This window comes from Anopheles stephensi, chromosome 3 (genome assembly GCF_013141755.1).
Source record: "Anopheles stephensi strain Indian chromosome 3, UCI_ANSTEP_V1.0, whole genome shotgun sequence".
NCBI lineage: Eukaryota > Metazoa > Arthropoda > Insecta > Diptera > Culicidae > Anopheles > Anopheles stephensi.
In genome coordinates this window covers 74,307,616-74,326,756 of record NC_050203.1, presented here as the reverse complement: position 1 = coordinate 74,326,756, position 19,141 = coordinate 74,307,616, and the positions used below count along the sequence as shown (strand labels likewise).

At 46.2% G+C, this 19,141-nt stretch overlaps 1 protein-coding gene across 1 annotated transcript; it reads right to left on the bottom strand.

Annotated features, from left to right (window-relative positions):
- Window positions 1-62: 62 nt before the first annotated feature.
- LOC118510737 lies at window positions 63-16,846 on the bottom strand. The gene is made up of 7 exons (XM_036052953.1): window positions 15,989-16,846; window positions 3,895-4,220; window positions 2,912-3,487; window positions 2,400-2,844; window positions 1,202-2,337; window positions 992-1,134; window positions 63-924 (listed from the first exon to the last, which is right to left on the bottom strand). The coding sequence occupies exons 1-7, from the start codon at window positions 16,050-16,052 to the stop codon at window positions 183-185; spliced, it is 3,432 nt and encodes a 1,143-aa protein (XP_035908846.1). The 5' UTR covers window positions 16,053-16,846; the 3' UTR covers window positions 63-182.
- Between the last annotated feature and the right edge of the window lie 2,295 nt (window positions 16,847-19,141).

Below are 19,141 nucleotides of genomic sequence, written 5' to 3'. Positions count from 1 at the left end.
GAACGCTTCGACCCGGGAAAAAGAAAGTGGGCCATTGAAAATCTGCCGAAGGAAACCAACACACGAGCTTTCGATGTAATTTATATTATTACTACAATATTGTACAAAAGTTTATTGAGTTTCGTATTGAGTATTGATCCCGCATCAACACATCCCACGGGATGTCCTCCCATGCTCCCCGTTCACCTTTTCCTTCTTCGCTCGTAACCAGGATTCCGTACGAGATGCCCACTGGTGCCATCGTTTTTAACCTCAATGCGGCGTATCTTGCTCACGATGGGTGCGGCCGCCGTTGGATGGCTGTGCAGGGGCGACACACCGACCGGGTGGTCCGTGTTCAGCACGTTCGTGTAATCGTCCTCTTCCCGACCTTCGATCATCATGTCTTCCGCCGAACGGAACGGATCGATCGGAGGTTCCTCGGTCGCGATGATGAGCGTCGTGGTGGTTGGAACGGACGAGGTCCTGTACATCGAGGATGCCGGTGGCCTTCCATCATCATCATCATCTTGCTGCTCTTCCTCGGACATACCAGCCATGGAGGAAGGACGCAGCGTACTGCTGGTGGGGCTGGAAGACTCAATCATTCCACCGGCATCGTTACCACGCTGCAGTTCCGCATCGATGTCTTCGAGCGTGATTGGTACGGACGGCGAAGGACGGCCGGATGGCATCGAGACGACCGGTTTGGTGGGATGTGCCGGTGTTACGGAGGCACGCTCCGGGACCGCTTCCGTCGTGACGTACTTAATCGGATAGGGTTGATTCTGATTGTACCGCTCGTCGTTGTCTTCCAGCGTGTTGCCGTTCACCTCATCGTTCTCCGGGACGGCGTTCGGGATCTCGATCGAACCTTGCTTGGCTCCCTTGGCACGCTGTTGCTTCATCTTTTCTTCCATCTCCTGGAATTTGAGGGCAAGATATCTGGAAGAGAAAGCGTCAGAAGGGTTAGGAAACTGTGGCGGCACAAGGGATGACGGTCGGTACTCACTTATCCACGAGTGGTCCACTGTAATCCTCGGGGAACTTGGGTGTGAACGGGAGAATGTACTTGTACAGCCGTTCGTTTAGCACGTAGAGTTGCGCCGTGGTGGAGCATTTCACGTTGAACCACCAATCACATGTCAGAGCAACCTAGAGAGAGACGTACAGGAAGCATGAGAAGATGGCGCCAGACACATACCCGCACCAATTTACCAACCTGACTGAAGATGGTCCCGTTCGGACAGAGGAAGGACGCCTTACCACCGTTCAGGTCGCAATAGTGCCACACCTGGCAGTTCGTTTCCGGATCGCCAAAGAAGCCCTTGTACCGTTGATCCTTACACTTGAAGCTCGTTTCCGGGATCTCTGCCAGGGCCGGGTAATCGATGCCCGGTTTGCCGGTGTTCGGTCCCGGTGATACAATCTTGTTGATCAGCATCGGAGGCCCCGCCCGGTACTTGTCCGCATCGACATACGCGTCTGGCTCAACGGTCGTGTAGTTCGGATGCTCGTAAGCTGGTTCGGCTAGCTCGGGACGTTCTATTTCCTCCGGCCGGTGGTGACCGTTAGCTTTCAGATTGTTCAGAATCTTCACCAGCGTACGGATGGAGTTGTCGATGTTGTCCGGGGTGAGTGTTTTCGGGAGAAGATTACTATCTTGGAGGTTTTTAAGGAGATCGGATAGCGATCCGGTCGCTGCCCCAGGTGGAAGTCCTAAGGCTTGCTCGCGCTCAGCCACCGGAGCTAGCGGAATGGGTCGTGGCTTATGCTGGCTTGGATGGCGCATCGATTGGGGATAGAAGCGTTGCCGGTTGGCGTACTCGGTGCGATTGTTCCTGGCCGGTTTGGAAGGTTGATGATGATAAACCGGGTAGTGAGGTGTTTCGTGAACTGGTGGTGGCACGGTACTGACGGGCGACACGGAAGAATAGCTCACAGGTCTTGGCGTAGTGCTGGAGTACGTTGCCACCGGTTGTGGGGCGTGTGAGTAAGGGACGTACGATTGGGAGTCGGGTAGTACGTGATGATGTTTCACCGGTACTTTGTACACCTTGTAGTTCGGTCCTATGAAGTACTGGCCAGAGCCGGATGGACTCTTACCGCCCCCAGATACCAGTTCCGGCACAACTACCTTCTGGGGCAGGATCGTTTCTGTCAGATGTTGTCTCGGAGGTGGTAAGGATTGAAGCTTCGTCGGTGCAGGAGAGTGTTCCTGGACCTTGTACAGCTGTTGTCCAATTTTGTAATACGACCCAGAAGGTTGTTCGGACTGGGGCTCACCAGCATGATTGTGTGGATCGACGGAAAGTCTTACCGGAACCACTCCTCCTGGTATCCGTGGTCTTGTGTAACCTAAAGAGAAGAGTCATTAAGAGGCTCCATTTCGATTGAAGTGGAGTAAAGGTCCAACTTACCACTGTGATTGGAGTGTTGCTTGCGGCCCTCGCTGGGCTTCTCTTTGTAGTACACCTGGTACGGGACTGGAGTCGACGGGGTCGACACTGAAATCCTTGGTTTTTCGTAGTAGTACTTTGGGACGGTTTTGACGACCACGTACGGCGAGGATACAGCTTCCCCGTGGGCTCGGCTATCCTGAACCGGAGCACCATGATCGTACGATGAGTACACGGCCACGGTCGGCTGTTCGGTAACTGCGTTCTTAAGGTACGAAATCTGCGAACCTCCCGACGTACCACGTCCCGCTTCTTGCTGATGCGGGGAACTAGCTGTGAGGGAGCTAGTGCCACTGGAGCTACCGCCACTTCCACCAGTCATGGGTGTAAACGGGCCCGGTATGGTGTTCGATGGCAGAAATGGATTAATGATCTTCTTCTTGTACGTGCCCGGAACCGATTGGTACTGGAATAAACAAAACGGATCTCATTTACATCGACCGACTCTCTTCCCGCGGCCAAATCACACCTACCAGTGCCGGTTTACGTGATGGAGCCAGCTCACTAGCCACCGTCGGTAGAAAGTATTTACCCGGCGGTAAATCACCCTCATCGGTCTCGTGCTTTGTGTGCATCTCCACACCGTACAGCTTCTGGGGCAGCACGGCAAACCGTGGTGGCACCTGCTCGTACTGATCGCGCTCCCGCGGTATGACGGCGTACTTCGGTCGTTCGTAAATGTCACCATCGGTTCCGTGATCGGCACCGGTATTGAGCACCGAGTAGGACGTTGGTGAGCCCGATCCACCCAGGGACACTACTTTCACGGGCGTTTGTTGCTGGTGCTGCTGCTGCTGCTGATGTCGGTGATTGTACTCGTACGCGAACGGGCTAATGCTGACCGACGGGAGTGACTTAAGCCCGCTGGATGAAATCAACTTTGTCGCCGTGCTGTAGTACTGCTTACGGTGCAGCGGTCGCTGCTGTACCTCGTATGTAAGCGTTTCCTCCTGCTGCCGGTACACAGCCGATGGCTGCGGTTTGGCGTGCTTGGGAGTGTAATAATTTTGCCGCACGTCGCCCGCAGGTTCCTGCCGGACGGGAACATTCTAAACAAAGGTGTGTGTGCGAGGGAGAAAAATGAAGGGTTTGATGTAAGTAAAGCGAAGTTAGCAGGCCATATATTGGAGCGATTTTTGGACAGTGGACAGGCGTAGGAGAGCGTATGCCGTCCGGGGGAGAGAAAAAAAAAAGAAAACGTGAAACCCAAATGGCGTAAAGTCATGATCTGCACTAGATTCTCGATCCCCGCGATCGCGTGGTGTCGATAGGGACCGGGGCATGTCATTGTCTCGCGCGTTACATAAACCGAGGGCAATACGCTCTGCTCCATTTATTCTATCCAAATAATGTCCGTTTCCCTTTCACAGCTGGCCAGCTGAACCACGACGTGAAGGGATCGCAGGAACGGGGCCTCCTAATCCTAGCAATCTGCATACATAAAGGCAATACTCACGATCGGCCTATAATTATAGACCTGGTTGAACGACGGCTGATAGTCCGCATTATCGGTTCCCCCGGACGCCGGTGGTCCGGCCGTCGACGTTACGTAGTACTGCATGTAGGGTATCAGCCTCCGGTGCCGATCGGCGGCAGACAGGCTGGATGATGAGCTCGAGCTGCCGTTTCGCGGTACCGTCGCAGCTACCGCCTCTACCAACAAAGGATCAACGCCGGGCTGATGAGTGTCCCGCCGAGCAGTGGCATCCTTTGTGTGGTGGTGAGCAATCGGACCCGGTCCCGGTCTTATCATCGTTCCTTCTAATCCGATGATGCACATCGCTGTGAACAGAGAGAGAGAGAGAGAAAGAGATTAAAAAATTGTTGGTTTTTCAGGTCAAGCAGACATAAATTAGAAGACAAATAGAAATCGCTTTCATGAGCGCGAGTCACCGATCGTGTGATCGTGTGACACACAAACAAACAACAACAAAAAAACCCTCCTCGCCGAGCTTCTTAATGTGTGGAAAACGTGTGGAAAACGGTCGAAATTATGTTGTGTTCCGTTTCGATGTGCACACACGGCGACCCCATCCGTGTGCGTCTGCTGCCATGGGGTTAGCTGGTGACCAACCGTGACCGGGTGACTCCGCCGCACGCGGTTTGGTCACGCTCGTTTTCAACACATTAATTTTTGCGCATCGGCAGACACTCGACAAAGCTCATCCACACACACACACACACACACCAGATCGGATCGATTTGGTGGCCGTGAGGTGCCGCATCTCAAGGCTTCCTTCGGGGGCAGTCATTGGCGACACCGTTACTCAATCAACAGTCTCTCGTACGCATTCTCGGCTACCCCACACTCTGGCTGGCGTTTTTATTAGAAAATGTGTTTTTCTTGCGACCCCGGCTAAGGCGGCTAAGGTGGCTTTAGATTATTAATTCCGTAAGGTGTTTTTCCAAGCAAATCAATTACGGTCTCCGCGAGACACGGGGTGGATGTGTGCTAATTATGAAATAGCGTTTGGTTTGTCGCGATCGGTGAGGATCGATTGAAGATTTCCTTTCCGTGGCGCGCACCGAGAGAGAGAGAGAGAGCCACGGTAATCCCCGGAAAGCTTGTGCAATGCAGCAGGCAACCGCGAACGGTGTTCTGCCAATTGGCCACTGATTTTCGGTCAAATGCGCTGTAGGTGTAAAACTGTGAAGGAAACCACGATGGCGGCGAGTCGTAAAATGGTGGGCAATTTCTGAGGGTGGCAGAATTCCGAACGACCGAAGTCGTCCGCGCGCTAGCTGTAATTTTTTTCGCCCCACATGTGTGTGAAGCGAAGGAATTTAAGTCGTTTTACTGCTTCATCTGCAAATTCTTCGCCATTTTTTTTTTGCTGTGCTGCTGCAGCTACCACCAGCTTTCGGTGGCCATGGAGTGCTCTGTCGTTCGCGATCTAATCCACACCGACGTAGGTCATCCGCAGCTACTCCGGTCCATAAATGGCCGGCCAGCAATTGCATTTTAAGTGGTTTAGTGCTCTAGAAAATTTAATCTGCCAGCCGGTGGAACTTATTATTAGCTGACCGTTCACATTGTGTCGACCCGGTGGCGGGTCAATCACGGGGACCCACTCACACAAAGAATGCTGCAACCGGTTGAGTGCACTCCCTTCCGGGGGTTTCAGGGTTTGAAATTGTCCTCAGCGGGTAGTTGGCGTGGGGGTGGTGACTTGGTGGCCAAACCCCACCCAACAATGGTGGTTGAAGGATTTTCTCACCCTACTGTGTTCTACCCGCGCGTTTGTTCCGCTTCTCCGAGAGCGGAGCTTAGAGTTGGTCCCTTCATCGTGTGCATCGTGCATTACTTCGAAACAAAGGGAGAAAAACTTTGTCGTGCCTCCGGTGACCTTGCTGGCCGTTTCTTACCACCGGGGCCGGATTCTGTCGGTACCCGCATGCCAGTACTGTGATCCAGGTTGCTGTGTGTGTACCATTCCCACGACGGCACGCTTTCGGTTTGTCTGGTTTTTGTTTGGCCGCCCGATCTGGGGAGATCCATGATCGCAGATCGCTTCAAGATCACGAGCGTCGCGCGGCGGGCACATAATAAAATCATTATTTTTTGAAGTGCGCCAGTTTAATCGATCAACCAATTAACTTGTTTTCAATGCATATTCAATTGTGGTTAAAAAGGCGGCGGATACGCTTTCCTCTCTTCCGATCTGCGAGCGACTGGGAGGAGGAGGGGGGGGGGGGGAGAGCGCAGCGCAGCGCAGTGGAAGCGATTCGATCGAGGATTGTTGGTGTTGAGCAATCGAGCGGCATTTTCCTTGGAAGACAAAGTTAGCCGATTTACCGAGGCCCTATTACCCTATTAAGGAATAAGGCATTGAGGAAGGAATGCGTTAAAACGGCTGTTTTGCACGAGGTTTAATACTCTGTTACAGCTCTTTGTTTATTAATTATTTCTTCGAGTTAGGCTTTTCAGCATCAATTTGTGAAGTTAAACTGTATTTGTGCTCTTTTGGCGTCGTTTTAATGTGGCCTGAATTACTATGCGACAGGACAGGTTCTGACATTTTTTCTTTAGGGGACATATACCCCAAGTTTCCGATCTTTTCCGCTACTTTGTTTAGTTGTGAATTGCTTGTAGAACGCTCAGGCAGCTGGATGTTACAGGCGGACCAAAGCAGAATCACATAGATCAAGAAGAATATTTAAAAAATCTATAATTCCTCAATCTGGAGTGTAAAATCTAGAAAGTCTGAATCTAGAAATTTTGTTATGGCTGCCCAAGACCTACCAATACTATACAGCTAAAGAGGAAGGAGAAGAGTCTTATTTTCTTTAAGTGATCGTCCTGGTTAATCATGGTCAGTATGAAAAAATCCCGACAATTTAAGACCTATTAAACGACATTTTCTCTAATAAATGCATCTTCGAGGTAGTCCAAATGACACTAACTCTAGGATCTGACCTTTGGCATAGATATCATCCATGAAGTTGCTATCTCTTAGGCTTCTTCTTAGGCTCACAAACCTCAAGAAGCATTTGCCTGCTATATCTGGCTTCCTTGACTTGGTCTAATCCTTAGCTGGAAAGCCATCCCTGACTGCAAAGCGACGTTCCAGAAGGGATTCGATACCAGGTCCTGATGCGTGAAAGTCAGTTCTTCTGGTGCATCGGCCGCCGGAGCTATGCTGGTAGTTAATAGCTCTGCTCCCCGGCGAAGTTGGGACTTTTCAGAACATTCATAGTACACAGTTGCGTATTAACCCGCTTGGATGCTCTAAGTGGGGAGAAAGTTTGGGGAAATCGGCTGAACCGAAGGTCAGGTTCGTTGTGAATACAAGTCGTTCAGTCATCGTACCGTTAAACAAGCCACTTATAGTACTCCAACCAACCTCCAATACTCCAAGGTTCTAAAAGCTGTGATCAGTGAGAGACCTGACTTTATTCAGCAAAAAAAAACCCTCAACCGCATTCAAGAGCCTCCAAAAAATGTTTGGAATGAGATCTTCCTGTTAGCGTAACGAAGAACTTTCAGTTCTATAATGATACCGGACTCGTAAGACTTAACATAGACTCCATAACAAGTTTGGAAATTGTTATGGATTTGGAAAGGAAATAAGGTTCATAAAGACGCGTATTCTAAAGCTATTTAAAAAGTAAACTTAACTTTCTTCCGGGGATCAAATTTTCCGCCTTCCCGTACGTAGGAATGACTTTTCACCCACGGGTAAGAACGATGGGCTGATCATGTCATTAAAATGATACCTGCACGAGCAAGACTGTACAGTCTTTTAATGTCATCCAAATGGATCACATACCGCAGAGGAGGCGTGTTTGGCCCAAATTGAGATGAAGGTAAGGTAGTGAAGCGTCCGCCAAAAGGTCGAACGCAGTGATTAAAAAGTAAGGCTGTGGAAAGCCACTTTCTGTCACTGCTTTCGTTAAGCCTTTACACATTTATGTAAGACACTATGTAACTATTCGGATTTTCTATCTAGAAGTTAAAGACCACGCTATTTAAAATCCTCGAGGTTTCTCTATCAAAAAGTTGGATCGTTTTTATTAATTATTATTTTATCCCACTTTCAATTTAATGCTCCTTTAGATTTTTTTTCGTCTAACTTCATAACAACGATAATAAATCAAGCAAATTAAGACATTACTATAAAAGTAATATTCAAAATGGTACTTTGACGCTTTCTAAAACCTCCATCGGTCCCATTAAGGCCTGCCGTCTTAAAGAAAAAACCCCGAAATAAAGGTTAATATTCGCGACTCACGAACGCGCATCTCGCATGTGTGCGTCTGTGTCTGGCCATAAGCACCCTTCGTATAACACCCAATTACAGACCAAATAATTGAGCCCTTCATCACGCGTGATTCGATTTTGATGAAATTCGCAACGATCTTCTCACCGGCCGCAGCATAGCACACAGCTGATCGACCGAGCACTCTTAAGCAGTCGCTGGCGCTCTTCTTCCCCCGTTGTTACATCGCTGGCTTCGAGCCGGCTGACCTTGCGATCGGTCAGCTAGTGCTACTGGGTGGAAAACATAAACGGTACTACACTATCATACCCGCAAGGGCACTTGAGCCGCAATCACACGCTGCGTGCGTACACACGGCGTCGTTGAGGATGAAGTGAACAAACTGGGTCACAAGCAGCAGCCCATGAGACCGTTCACAGCAATCAACCGCGTCGGTCGATATCGTGTCTCGCCCACAGAAATGGGGTGGAGCACAGGTGGAAAATGGGTGTCCAGCTCCAAACCCTGCCAATGTCATCCGACGGGACAATATGTAGGGAAAGGGAAAAGAACCCAAACCGGGATTGCCGATCGGAGGCCAATGTACTACCCGCGGTAAGCCGGTTGATGACCATCAAACTTTCCCTTTTTTTTGTTGTTTAATGGATTTACATCTGACACCAAACCTGATGCTGATGATGATTGTGACGTTAGTGAAAACGGTCACTCTAGTCAAACAAATGACCGGCAAGAATACAAATCAACTCCCAAACGGCAATGCAATCGGGAAAGCAACGGCCATTCGAAGCAAGACACAGAGACACATTGTCGTCGCTCTACTTTCCCTCCGATCTTGCACGCAGCAATAACAACACCTGGTTTTGCTTGACCATTTTGTGTGATATTCCTGCCTTTCGGGATCATTTCTTCCTATCCGGAGTTCCTTGGGGATGAAAACTGGAGGAAGAAGGTGGAGGGGGGATCACTCGATACAACAAAGAAGAAAAAAAAATTGATCAAACCCGTTTTTCGACGTATGCGGAACTAACTATTTTTGCCTCCCTTTTTATCGTCTCCCCCGAGGGTGTGTGTGTGGGTTTTTTTTTCTCTTTTCGTAGCTGCTGCTTTATCTCGCCAGAAGGTTTGCCTTTTTCGCGGTTTTGGGCACCCGCAGGGAGAATGGCTTTCCGGAGAAAGTCTTATAATTACTATAAGACACCATTTATATTGACCCACAGAACGCTACTATCTTCCCCAAAAAGCGAAGGAGAGCAGGGAAGAAAGGGACGGGGGGGGGGGGGGGGGAAGCCATCCCGGGGGTATGCAAAAGCTCCATAGATTGAGCGATTAGAAAATCAGACAGCCGGTGTGTTGTGATGCCGTTTATGGTAGAAATGGGAAGAGTAATTGCTGCTGCTGTATTCAAATCAACCCAACAACGGGCTGATCCTCTCCCAGAACGGAGAATAGCATCGGATTCCCCGTGTGTTTTTTCCCCCTCGGCTTTAACAATACAACCATATTTATGGCCGAGGAAATTCGACATAAAACGTCCCGTCGATCGGGGACGATCCTTCCTGTTTCGGTGTTAACACCTTTGTCGATCTTTTTTTTTCCGCTGGCTGGCTACGGGAAGCGAATTAATTTTTTTGTTTCGTTTGGTTTGGACTGATCTTATCTTTATCCCTTTTTTTCTCTACCTTAAGTTGGGTTATTTTCTCGCGTTAGTAGTGTGTGTGTTTTTTTTTTATTCATTCTCTCTCTCTGTTGACTTCATTAAGCCTTTCCCCTGGTGTTTCATGAACCAGATCCGGAGCTTCTCTTCATTTCCTTTCTTGTTTTTGGCATGTTTTTGCATGCTGTTTTTCTGTTTATTTTTGTTGCTGTTTATTTTTTGGGGGGCGATTTGGGATCGGTATGCAAACTAGTCGGGAGTGAGTGTGTCTATGTGTGTTTGTGATTTGTAGATTATCTTGATCGCTGGTGTGATATACAGCATTGGAAATGTAATATTTGGAAAGGTGCATTGTTCGCAAAGAATAGAAGATTTTGCACGAAAAACAGATTTTAATCTATCGAAATGATTAAATTATCATAAATTGGGAAATTGTTATGGATTTGGAAAGGAAATAAGGTTCATACAGACGCGTATTCTAAAGCTATTTAAAAAGTAAACTTAACTCTCTTCCGGAGATCAAATCTCCCGCCTTCCCGTACGTAGGAATGACTTTCCATCCACGGGTAAGAGTCACAGTCACAGTCACAGAAAGCTAGAAATAGCAGGCCGAGACCTACCAAGTTATAGGAAGGAGAAGATGAACCCTCCAAGGAAGAAGAAGATGAACTTAATCGAATATTAAAGCATGGTGGTCCAGTGATCGAGACGATAGCGCTGGTGATCTTCAAATGATAGGACCGGGTATCGAATCCCATCCGGGCCACTTTAGCTACGAGTGTATCCAAGTCAAGAAAGACAGAACTTGCGTTAGGCCAAGACCCTACATGGTTGGTAGAATCAAAGTAGCAGAACAATAATATGGGAGGTCTTCGGAATGATTTAATACAACATTTTTATTAGTTTTGATAAATTTAAAAGTATTAAAATAACTGACAATCATGTTGAAGAACAATCGAGCTGCATACAGTGACGGACAATAGGACAAGAGCTACTTTCATATTCGATTTTAAAATTATTGCCTAAAAATTCAAAATTTGTTTTCGTTTATAATATTTAAAAAAAAACCTGTTTAAATTTTTTTTGGTCATTTATATCTTTGAAAATGACTTCAAAATACTCAGAATCGATATCTTGATTGATCCGATGATAGAATCGATTTCTCAACATCTGAAACTAAATTTAACAAAATTTAGCTAAGTTTATTCGCAGAAAATTGGAACCCCTCTCCTACATTTGACGATTTTTTAACATTAGGTGGTCATATTTTACTGTCCATCTATGATTATAATGCACAAGAACAATCGATCAAGAAGTCAACAAAATAAATAACACCTGTTGAAACTGGGCATTTAGGAAACTATCATTAAGCACGAAAAAGGAGAAATCTTTCCGTGTAAACGATTCAGTACGAAGATTGAGCCCAAGCGTTGCTTACAAGTAATGCACCATGGCGTGAAACGCGCAAATTGAAGGATTGTCATGGTTTTAACAAGTTGGTTTGGGTGTTTTGTGTTTTATGTTTTTATTCGCTTTTTCTATTTTTTTGTTCCCGATCACGTTCATGAGTAGGAAACGTTAGCTCTTGAGGTTACTTCCCGCAATGAAACGCTCTACCAAGTGGCTAGTGATCCGTTGAATGGCCTCTAGCGTCTTAACGCGTCGTTAAGTCGAAAAAGTAAATTGAGTAATTAGAATTAGAATGAGATTCTGCCTAAACGGTCGGTCTCTGAGGTTCTGACCTATCGTTTGGCCTTATGCCCAAAGGCCTTTGACCGACGAAGACGCTGAACCATCCTTCCGTGCAAGGTATAGGGCATAACCTTGTATGCATCTCGAGTAGATAAAAATCGGAAAAAAATATAAAAAAACTTCATGAAAATGAGGACTAAATATTTAACACGGCAAAGAACCATCACAAGAAGAAGCCCTATTAAATAGCAACAAGAGATCGATTTTTTCGCTTTCATGCTACATGATCTATGCTTTAAAAAATTGCAGGATCAAATAAGACAAAACAAAACAATGGACGGTTTTTGTGATACTAAACTCATCTTACTAACAAGAAGCGTTACCATTCTTCATCCGAATCCCTCAGCCCAAATCAACCTAACCGATAGACCTCATTCAGGTACCGCGAAGCATCTCATGAATAATTTAACCAATCAAACCGTGTATCTGCAGATTTCACTATGATGAACGTCATAAAACAATCAGGTGGACACTGGGTCGCACAAATGTATGAGAAATCGATGTTTTTTCTTTCCATTTCTCCCGCTTTTTTCGTGAGTCGTAGTTGAAATTTTGCATGTCGCTTAATTGTTGTGGGATGCATGCGTTTTGTGACGAGTATGTCGTAACGCTTTATTTACAAGTCGAAAGAAGCAAACAAACCTAACAAGAAAACAATGTTCAAGAGATGGTTTTTTTTTTGACGAGTCCCACCAACAAAAAAGCCTGATTTACATTGCAAGACTTAGATGTGACATCGAGAATAATGAGCCCCAGCTTTTTTAACTCAAATAAGAAAAAAAATCATGTCAATGATGTCATGAGAATGATACCAGACAATCAAAATCGAATATGATCTCAAACAAAGCTTCTGTTAAAGGACGTTAAAGGATCGATCGTAGCTATTGATTTAAACATCACACCAAGGAGAATGATACCAAACAACCATTATCTCTTGAGCAATTTCATAAAACTATGATTGATTGTTGCAGTGAATATCTAAACCACTAAACGATCGCTCGATCTACAATAATTCAACGAAATTGCATAATCGCCCGAGTCGTACGCTATAAATCAATCCCAACACACAGTGAGTGAATAATATCGCCACACCACCGTTTGGCTGCGCTCTTTAAAACGCGGCTCACTTGCAACCAGGTCTATTAAAAGCTTCTACACTTATTATCACAAAAACGGAAAGCTACCGGCACGTATTGTTCCTGCCTTTTAATTGTCATTTCCTCGAGCAACGTGGGCGGCAATCTTCCCCTCAGCACCAGCCGATCAGCGAAGAGGCACATCAATTGTGTGGTTTTGCTCCGATTCAATAACGGCGCCGAAAGCGCACTATCAGCACCTGGAGATTATTCCCGCCTGTGGTGGGTGTGCGCATTTCCTCATTATCTCACCCACCGTGAGGAGCCCCAAAATACACACACACACGAGAGCTCGAAGCTTACGTGACACACACACGGTCGGTGCGTGCAGCGTAGATGGGCCAAGATGCGATCGGTTGGGATGTGTTTGCTCGTTTACTTTACTGATCCGTGTCTCCCTCTACTTTCTTCGTAATGTTTGCATTCACATGCAACAATCCCCCCTCGGTAGAAACACACACACCTGGTTGGTTGTGTGGTTGGGAGTCGAAGGTGCTGCTGCTGCTGCTGCTACCTCTGGCCAGCTCGTGCGTTCACGGCACGCACTTCGAACTTTTCCGCGATTCCGAGGCCGCTTGCTGCATGTCGCATACCATTGAGCGGTGGTAGGCAGGCAGGCAGGCAGCCCGCCAAGACGTGAGATGTTTGTCTTTTTCCTCATTGTAGCGCGCAGTGCAGAGCCCTCCGGGCCAGCCAGCCGAGCCAATATTGCAAGGCTCGTTATTTCACACTCCAATTTTTTTCGGTTTCGTTTCGGATCGCAAGCGAGCGAAAGAAGTTGGAGCTCTTATGTTTCACGGGGTAACCTATAGCCACGGTGGTGGAGGAGGAAGTGTACCGCGAGACCCACTACCCTCCGGTGGCTGCGATGCAAAATAGACGAGCGTGTGGGATTGTTGTTGCTGCTAGTTATCTCGCTACGTGAGTGTGTGCGCTGTATTTGTTTCACTGTTGCTGTTGATTTCTTCAGCACCCGTTATGCTGTGTATGCTATGCTGCTGCTGCTGCTGCATCTTGCTGCTCGCGTCCGGGGAGCACTTTTTTTTTTCTTCTTTCAGTGCCGACCGATCTGGTGATGGAATGGTGTTTGCGTTCGCATTAACGTTGCGTTACATTCACCACCAGAAGCATAAGCACCCACACCGAAATCACCTGATGGCTGACATTTAGCAGGGAATTTCGAACTGCGATCGCGGGTAAGCGTACCGGCTGCACATTCTCTTGATTTATGGCTTTCTTTTCCTGGCGCTTCGTGGGTTGCATTATGAGGGGTATGTTTGTTGGGCTTCTTAAGACAACCCGTTTGGGGGTCAGTGCTGATTGCTTTGTTCTAGTTCTTCTGCGCTGGAGCCATTAATCAAAGCGTCTATTTCGTATGAGGAAGGTTTTTTTTCCTCTCTCTCTCTCTCTTTCTCTCTCTCTCTCTCTCTCGGAATGCTTTACCTACTGATGAAGTAATCGAAGTCAATTGCAAGAAAGAGTGATTTTTTCCAGCTTACTTACATTGCTGTGCTTAAGTAAGCATAATTTTTATTGCTTTATTTGAAGGAAAAAATCCTGTTGAAGGCTTGATCATGAAATGAGCAATTGATTAATCAGACAGGTTTTTTCTTATAGAACCTAAGCTTTAAAACAAACAAAAAATCATCTAAATAAATGCATTTAAAACTAAATAAATCAACAGCAGCAAAGCAACAAATAAAAAAATCTACTAATCTACATTAAATAAAAAAGCACTATGACCAGTTGCTCAAAACAAAAAAGTAAAAAAAAAGCTATAATAAAAGCTTGTTGAGGAGATAATACAGGGTTTTCCAGTTGATAAGGCAATTTTTATTGTACGATCCTTCGATGAAATGGCAAACAAAGCTAGTTGATATGGAAACGGCTTCGGGTGATAGGAAAATCAAATACCTTTTATTGTGATGCCCTCAGTTGATATTGTTATAGTAGCCGTTGATATTGCACGCACTTACTCAAACGCCGTAAGGACGTGTACAATATGACAATATCAGCTGAGGGCATCACAATAAAAGGTATTTGATTTTCCTATCATCTGAAGCCGTTTCCATATTAACTAGCTTTGTTCGCCATTTCATCGAAGGATCGTGCAATAAAAATGGATATTATTGCCTTATCAAATGAAAAAACCCTGTAAATTGACTGAACAACAGGTCCCGTCTAACACAATTTTATTTGTAAGCACATAATAGCAAATAAGAGTCAAAATAAGAGTTGTTTAATAGCCATGAATCACTCATCTAAATCAACTAAGGCGTTTTTAAATCTGTAGAAGAACACATTTTTCTCTGAGCCCACTCAATATGTCAGAAAAGCAAAGCCATTGCTATGGTGCAGATGGAAACATAATTGTAACCGAGCATGATCAGCATAAGGCAAATACTAGAAGAACGTTTTGAAATTATTATACAATATAAACGTTATTGTAAATATTATTAATCTGCTTGAAGAAAGTAAACAGAACAGCTGAATAATTGCTTTAGAAGACAAATAATAGCCCTATGACAGTATCGATGGACAGTTAAGGAAAATTACAAATGCGGAAATAATTTTAACGTGTCAATCAAAATGAGTTCAAAGAATGCAAAGAAAGCCTTTAATATTGCACTACTGTTTGCTGAAAAACAAACCATTACCAAGCTTCCGTAGCGTTCCTCCCAGTGCAGCAGAAAAATGTCTCCCGAACGCGAACAAAACGCACCCGGAGGAAAATTAAAAAGAAAACCCCTAGCAAATAAGGATGTAGTTAGGGTGCTAAACGATCGCTTCCTTACTAGCTCGTACTATCGCACATTCAGCACACACACACACAATTCCTCAGTACAGTAATAATGGGAGGAAGTCTCGGGCTCGGCTTTAAAGACCTCGAAACAGGGAGGCGAACGAAACTGCAAACTGCCTTTGCGCGAGAGCGCCACCTCAATGGTAATGACAAACTATTTTCAAATCAGTACGGTAGGACAACCGCGACCAGCAGCAGCAGCATGAACGATCTCACCTGTAACAAAACCGAGGCAGCAGCAGCAGCAGAAGCAGAAAAAAAACCAGCGTCCCATTCACCCAGTACTTGGTGGTTGCTAGTTTCCCTTCGAAAAAATTTAAATGCAGCCCTCGCAAAGCAGGAACTCGATGCATTTTATTACGACACCCGGGCAACATGAGACATACGCGCGCGCGAGCGTCAGGCCGGTCGTTTGCAAATTTGTGTGCTCGACCGAGCCGCCAAAGCCAAACCGCAACGGTGGTTTGCCACCCCGTACCACCTACCTGTGACCATGAATAGTGGCAGCGTTCGTTGCCTCATCCATCGTTGATGTCTTCTGTTGTTCATTGCGCCTTAGAACGTACGCACGGCGAAAGATCACGCGCGCACACACACCACACACTCTTAGAACCGGAACTGGAGCACGCAAACGGCTGGCGACGGACTGGAGTCGTGTTACGTTTCACGGGTGAAGGTGGATGCTGTGTCGGGCGTTTTTTTTTTTGTTTCGCTGTAAGCACTCCGTTCCGTAGTCAGATATGAGTTTCCACTGGCCACATGTTATGTATGTATGGCGTGTGCACCGTAGTTTAGGAAGAGTGAAAGTGTCGTATCAGCTGGATCAGCTGGAAATGCAACTTTCAAACTACACCGAGTCGAATCACTCGCGTCGAAAACGCTCGCGCACCCCAACATTCGCCCTCAGCTGATGCAGATCAGCAACGACGCGCACTACACGCCGCACATTACCGTTAGCGAATCGGTCGGCGCAACTGCAACTTCACTTTTCAGCACCGATGCACCGGGAAGGATCCACTACACCGATGGCATAACACCTGGCAGGCCAAGTCACCGTGGACACAGAACAGGACGAACCGCGGTACGACGGATTACGACACGAATTCGTTAATGGACGGCACCGTCCGTCCGTCGGTCGATTGATGCGGTAAAGTGCAATTATAACGCGCGTGTGCTCGAAGAACCATTAAACTGGATCGCTGTCGGATTGCGGTGATGCGTCTCGACGCTGGCGGACGCTCACTTGCCACAGCCAAAAACACTCTGTGACCACACAAACGCTCGAAACCACCGTCGCTGGCTTACTGAACCGGGTGCGCTCGCGCTTGGCATGCCCGAGTGTCCGAGAGCGTGTGTGCGCGCGTGCCAGCGCCGCGCGAGAGTCCGAAGACTTTTCCTCACACGGCATTTTTCCACCCCGGCTAACCGCAGCTCGTGAAAGCTCGCTCCGAAAGCTCGCCGTGGCAAAACAAAGACACGATCGAAAGCACATCGCAACCTCGCGAGCGATCGCACAAAGCGGGAACTTTTGGCTTCTGGTTTTCGCCAAGACGGGGATGGTCTTGGTCTGGTGATGGAGAGTGGTGTTTTTGTTTTTTGCAGCACCAGGCCAGGTGGAAATACAATAACAATCGCGCGTAAGTGTGGTGAGCTTTCGGGTGGTCGAAAAAAAAAGAAACACACCAAAAAAGCACCGAAGCGAAAGCTTTGCCTTTTGAATTAGTGGTTGCACGAGGAGTTGAGCTTGAGGAGAACTTCAAGAAGTAAATTAACCCCGTTTTTTTTCTTGCGCTGGACCCCCTTACTGTCCAGCCGAATTTGTTCTGCGAATGAGGTTATGGGAATTGGTGATGAGGAAGTGGTTCACCCCCGGGGAGATGGTTAGAAAGTGAGGAAAAACCCTTTTTTTTGTTGTGTATTATTTGGGAAAGGTAGGAAATGAGATGATAAGTATAATGGGGTGGCACGTTTGTTTTGACAGGTCGTGTAACTGTCATTTGAGATTGGAACCGTTATAATTTGAATTCGGGTTTCATTATTAGAATTGTATTTGTGTCGCCCGATGAGATGAAGGGCTCGACCTTATTCGATTATCTATGCAATTGCTCATCTTGGATTGCATTTTCGGTTCGAGGAAAAAGTCTCACTGGCTTTTTAGTAATTAAGTGATTCAATGCTAAGAAGGTCGACCTCTGGTTAATAAGAACACCTTTCAGTACACCGCCTCATGTTAGGTGTACCCGTAAGTGAGGTCGTTTATTTTATTCACTCTCTCAATGGCTTCCCGTGATTTTTTTCTACGTTAAAGAAGCGTCTAGATTTTTAAAACAATTCACGATAACAGTTAACAATGATTGAAGCATCCTACAATTGTTTTTATCACGGATTTATTATGTGTTTTAGCACATTATTTATAACCTGTAGACGCTTGGTTTATGAACCGATAAATAAAAGGGTACTTTAGAAAAGCAGAAGTGAATATATATTTCAGTTTGGGTTTTAACAAAAATGTTGTATGAAAGGAATGCTAAATCCATTTTAAAATGTTTAACGTGGTTTAAGTACTAAAAATTAAAGATGTTTTAGTACTTCTTCTCTTAGGTCATGCCTGCCTTCATGATACCACGTAGCTGGATAGTCAGTCATCCCTATGGGGGAACGGTCCGGGTGGGATTTGAACCCCGGTTCTGCTGCCGTGTGAACACTAGCGCCGTTGTCGACTCTGCCACCGGACCACCTATCAATACAATTTCTTGATTTGTTTACTGCCAAAATCGTACTGTTTGAATATCGATTACTTCAGATCGTATGGGGAAATTGAAGCGAAAAATTTAACGCATTAGATGAATCATGTTCCATGATTTGAAGCATTACGAAAGGAAATAAACTCAGTACTATCCCTATGCTTCGATATTTGTTTGGACGCTAATATCAATTGAAATTCTAGTTGCAGCATCTTGATCGTAATTCAAATTACTTGGAAGCTCTAGCCTTCTTGCGACCTTCCGTGAGGCATTCAGAGCCACTGTAGAAACCGCTACAGAGAAAGAAAAAAACTTCACTACTAAAAATCGACAATACTTACGCGTACACCTTATAATTTTATCAATCTGTGGTATTTCTTTCATAACGCTTCCAAAGTAGTTTACTAGAAGATTCTTACGTTAGCTCGAAAACGAAAATACTTACGTGTAAACCCAATAATTGTGTGAAGATAGTTTAATCGCATGTTTTGAAGGAAAATTGTTCGGACACATTTTTGTGTGCAATTACTTTCAAAAATCCAGTCTGCCTCCAGCTTCCGTAGCGAGAGGATGTGTATCGCTTGGAAGCGTCAATACGATTTTTTTGCGAAAGGCAGATAGTGGTCATTGCTCTCGAGTGCGATTGCGTAGGCAACGTAATTACTCGTGGCTCGCTAATCGGTGTCTCCGTCATTCTCCGATATTCACTCGGAATTTGTGTCTTCGATCGACTGGCGCTAAGCCCAGTTCGACGTTTGTGTCTAGTGTTGTGACTGTGTGTACCCGTTGATCGTTGCGATAAGCAAGCGTATCAACGCAGCGTGGTCGCATCGATCGACGTTCCTAGCCAGTGAGTGTGTGTAGGTGTGTGTGTGTTTATTTGTGCATCGTTTC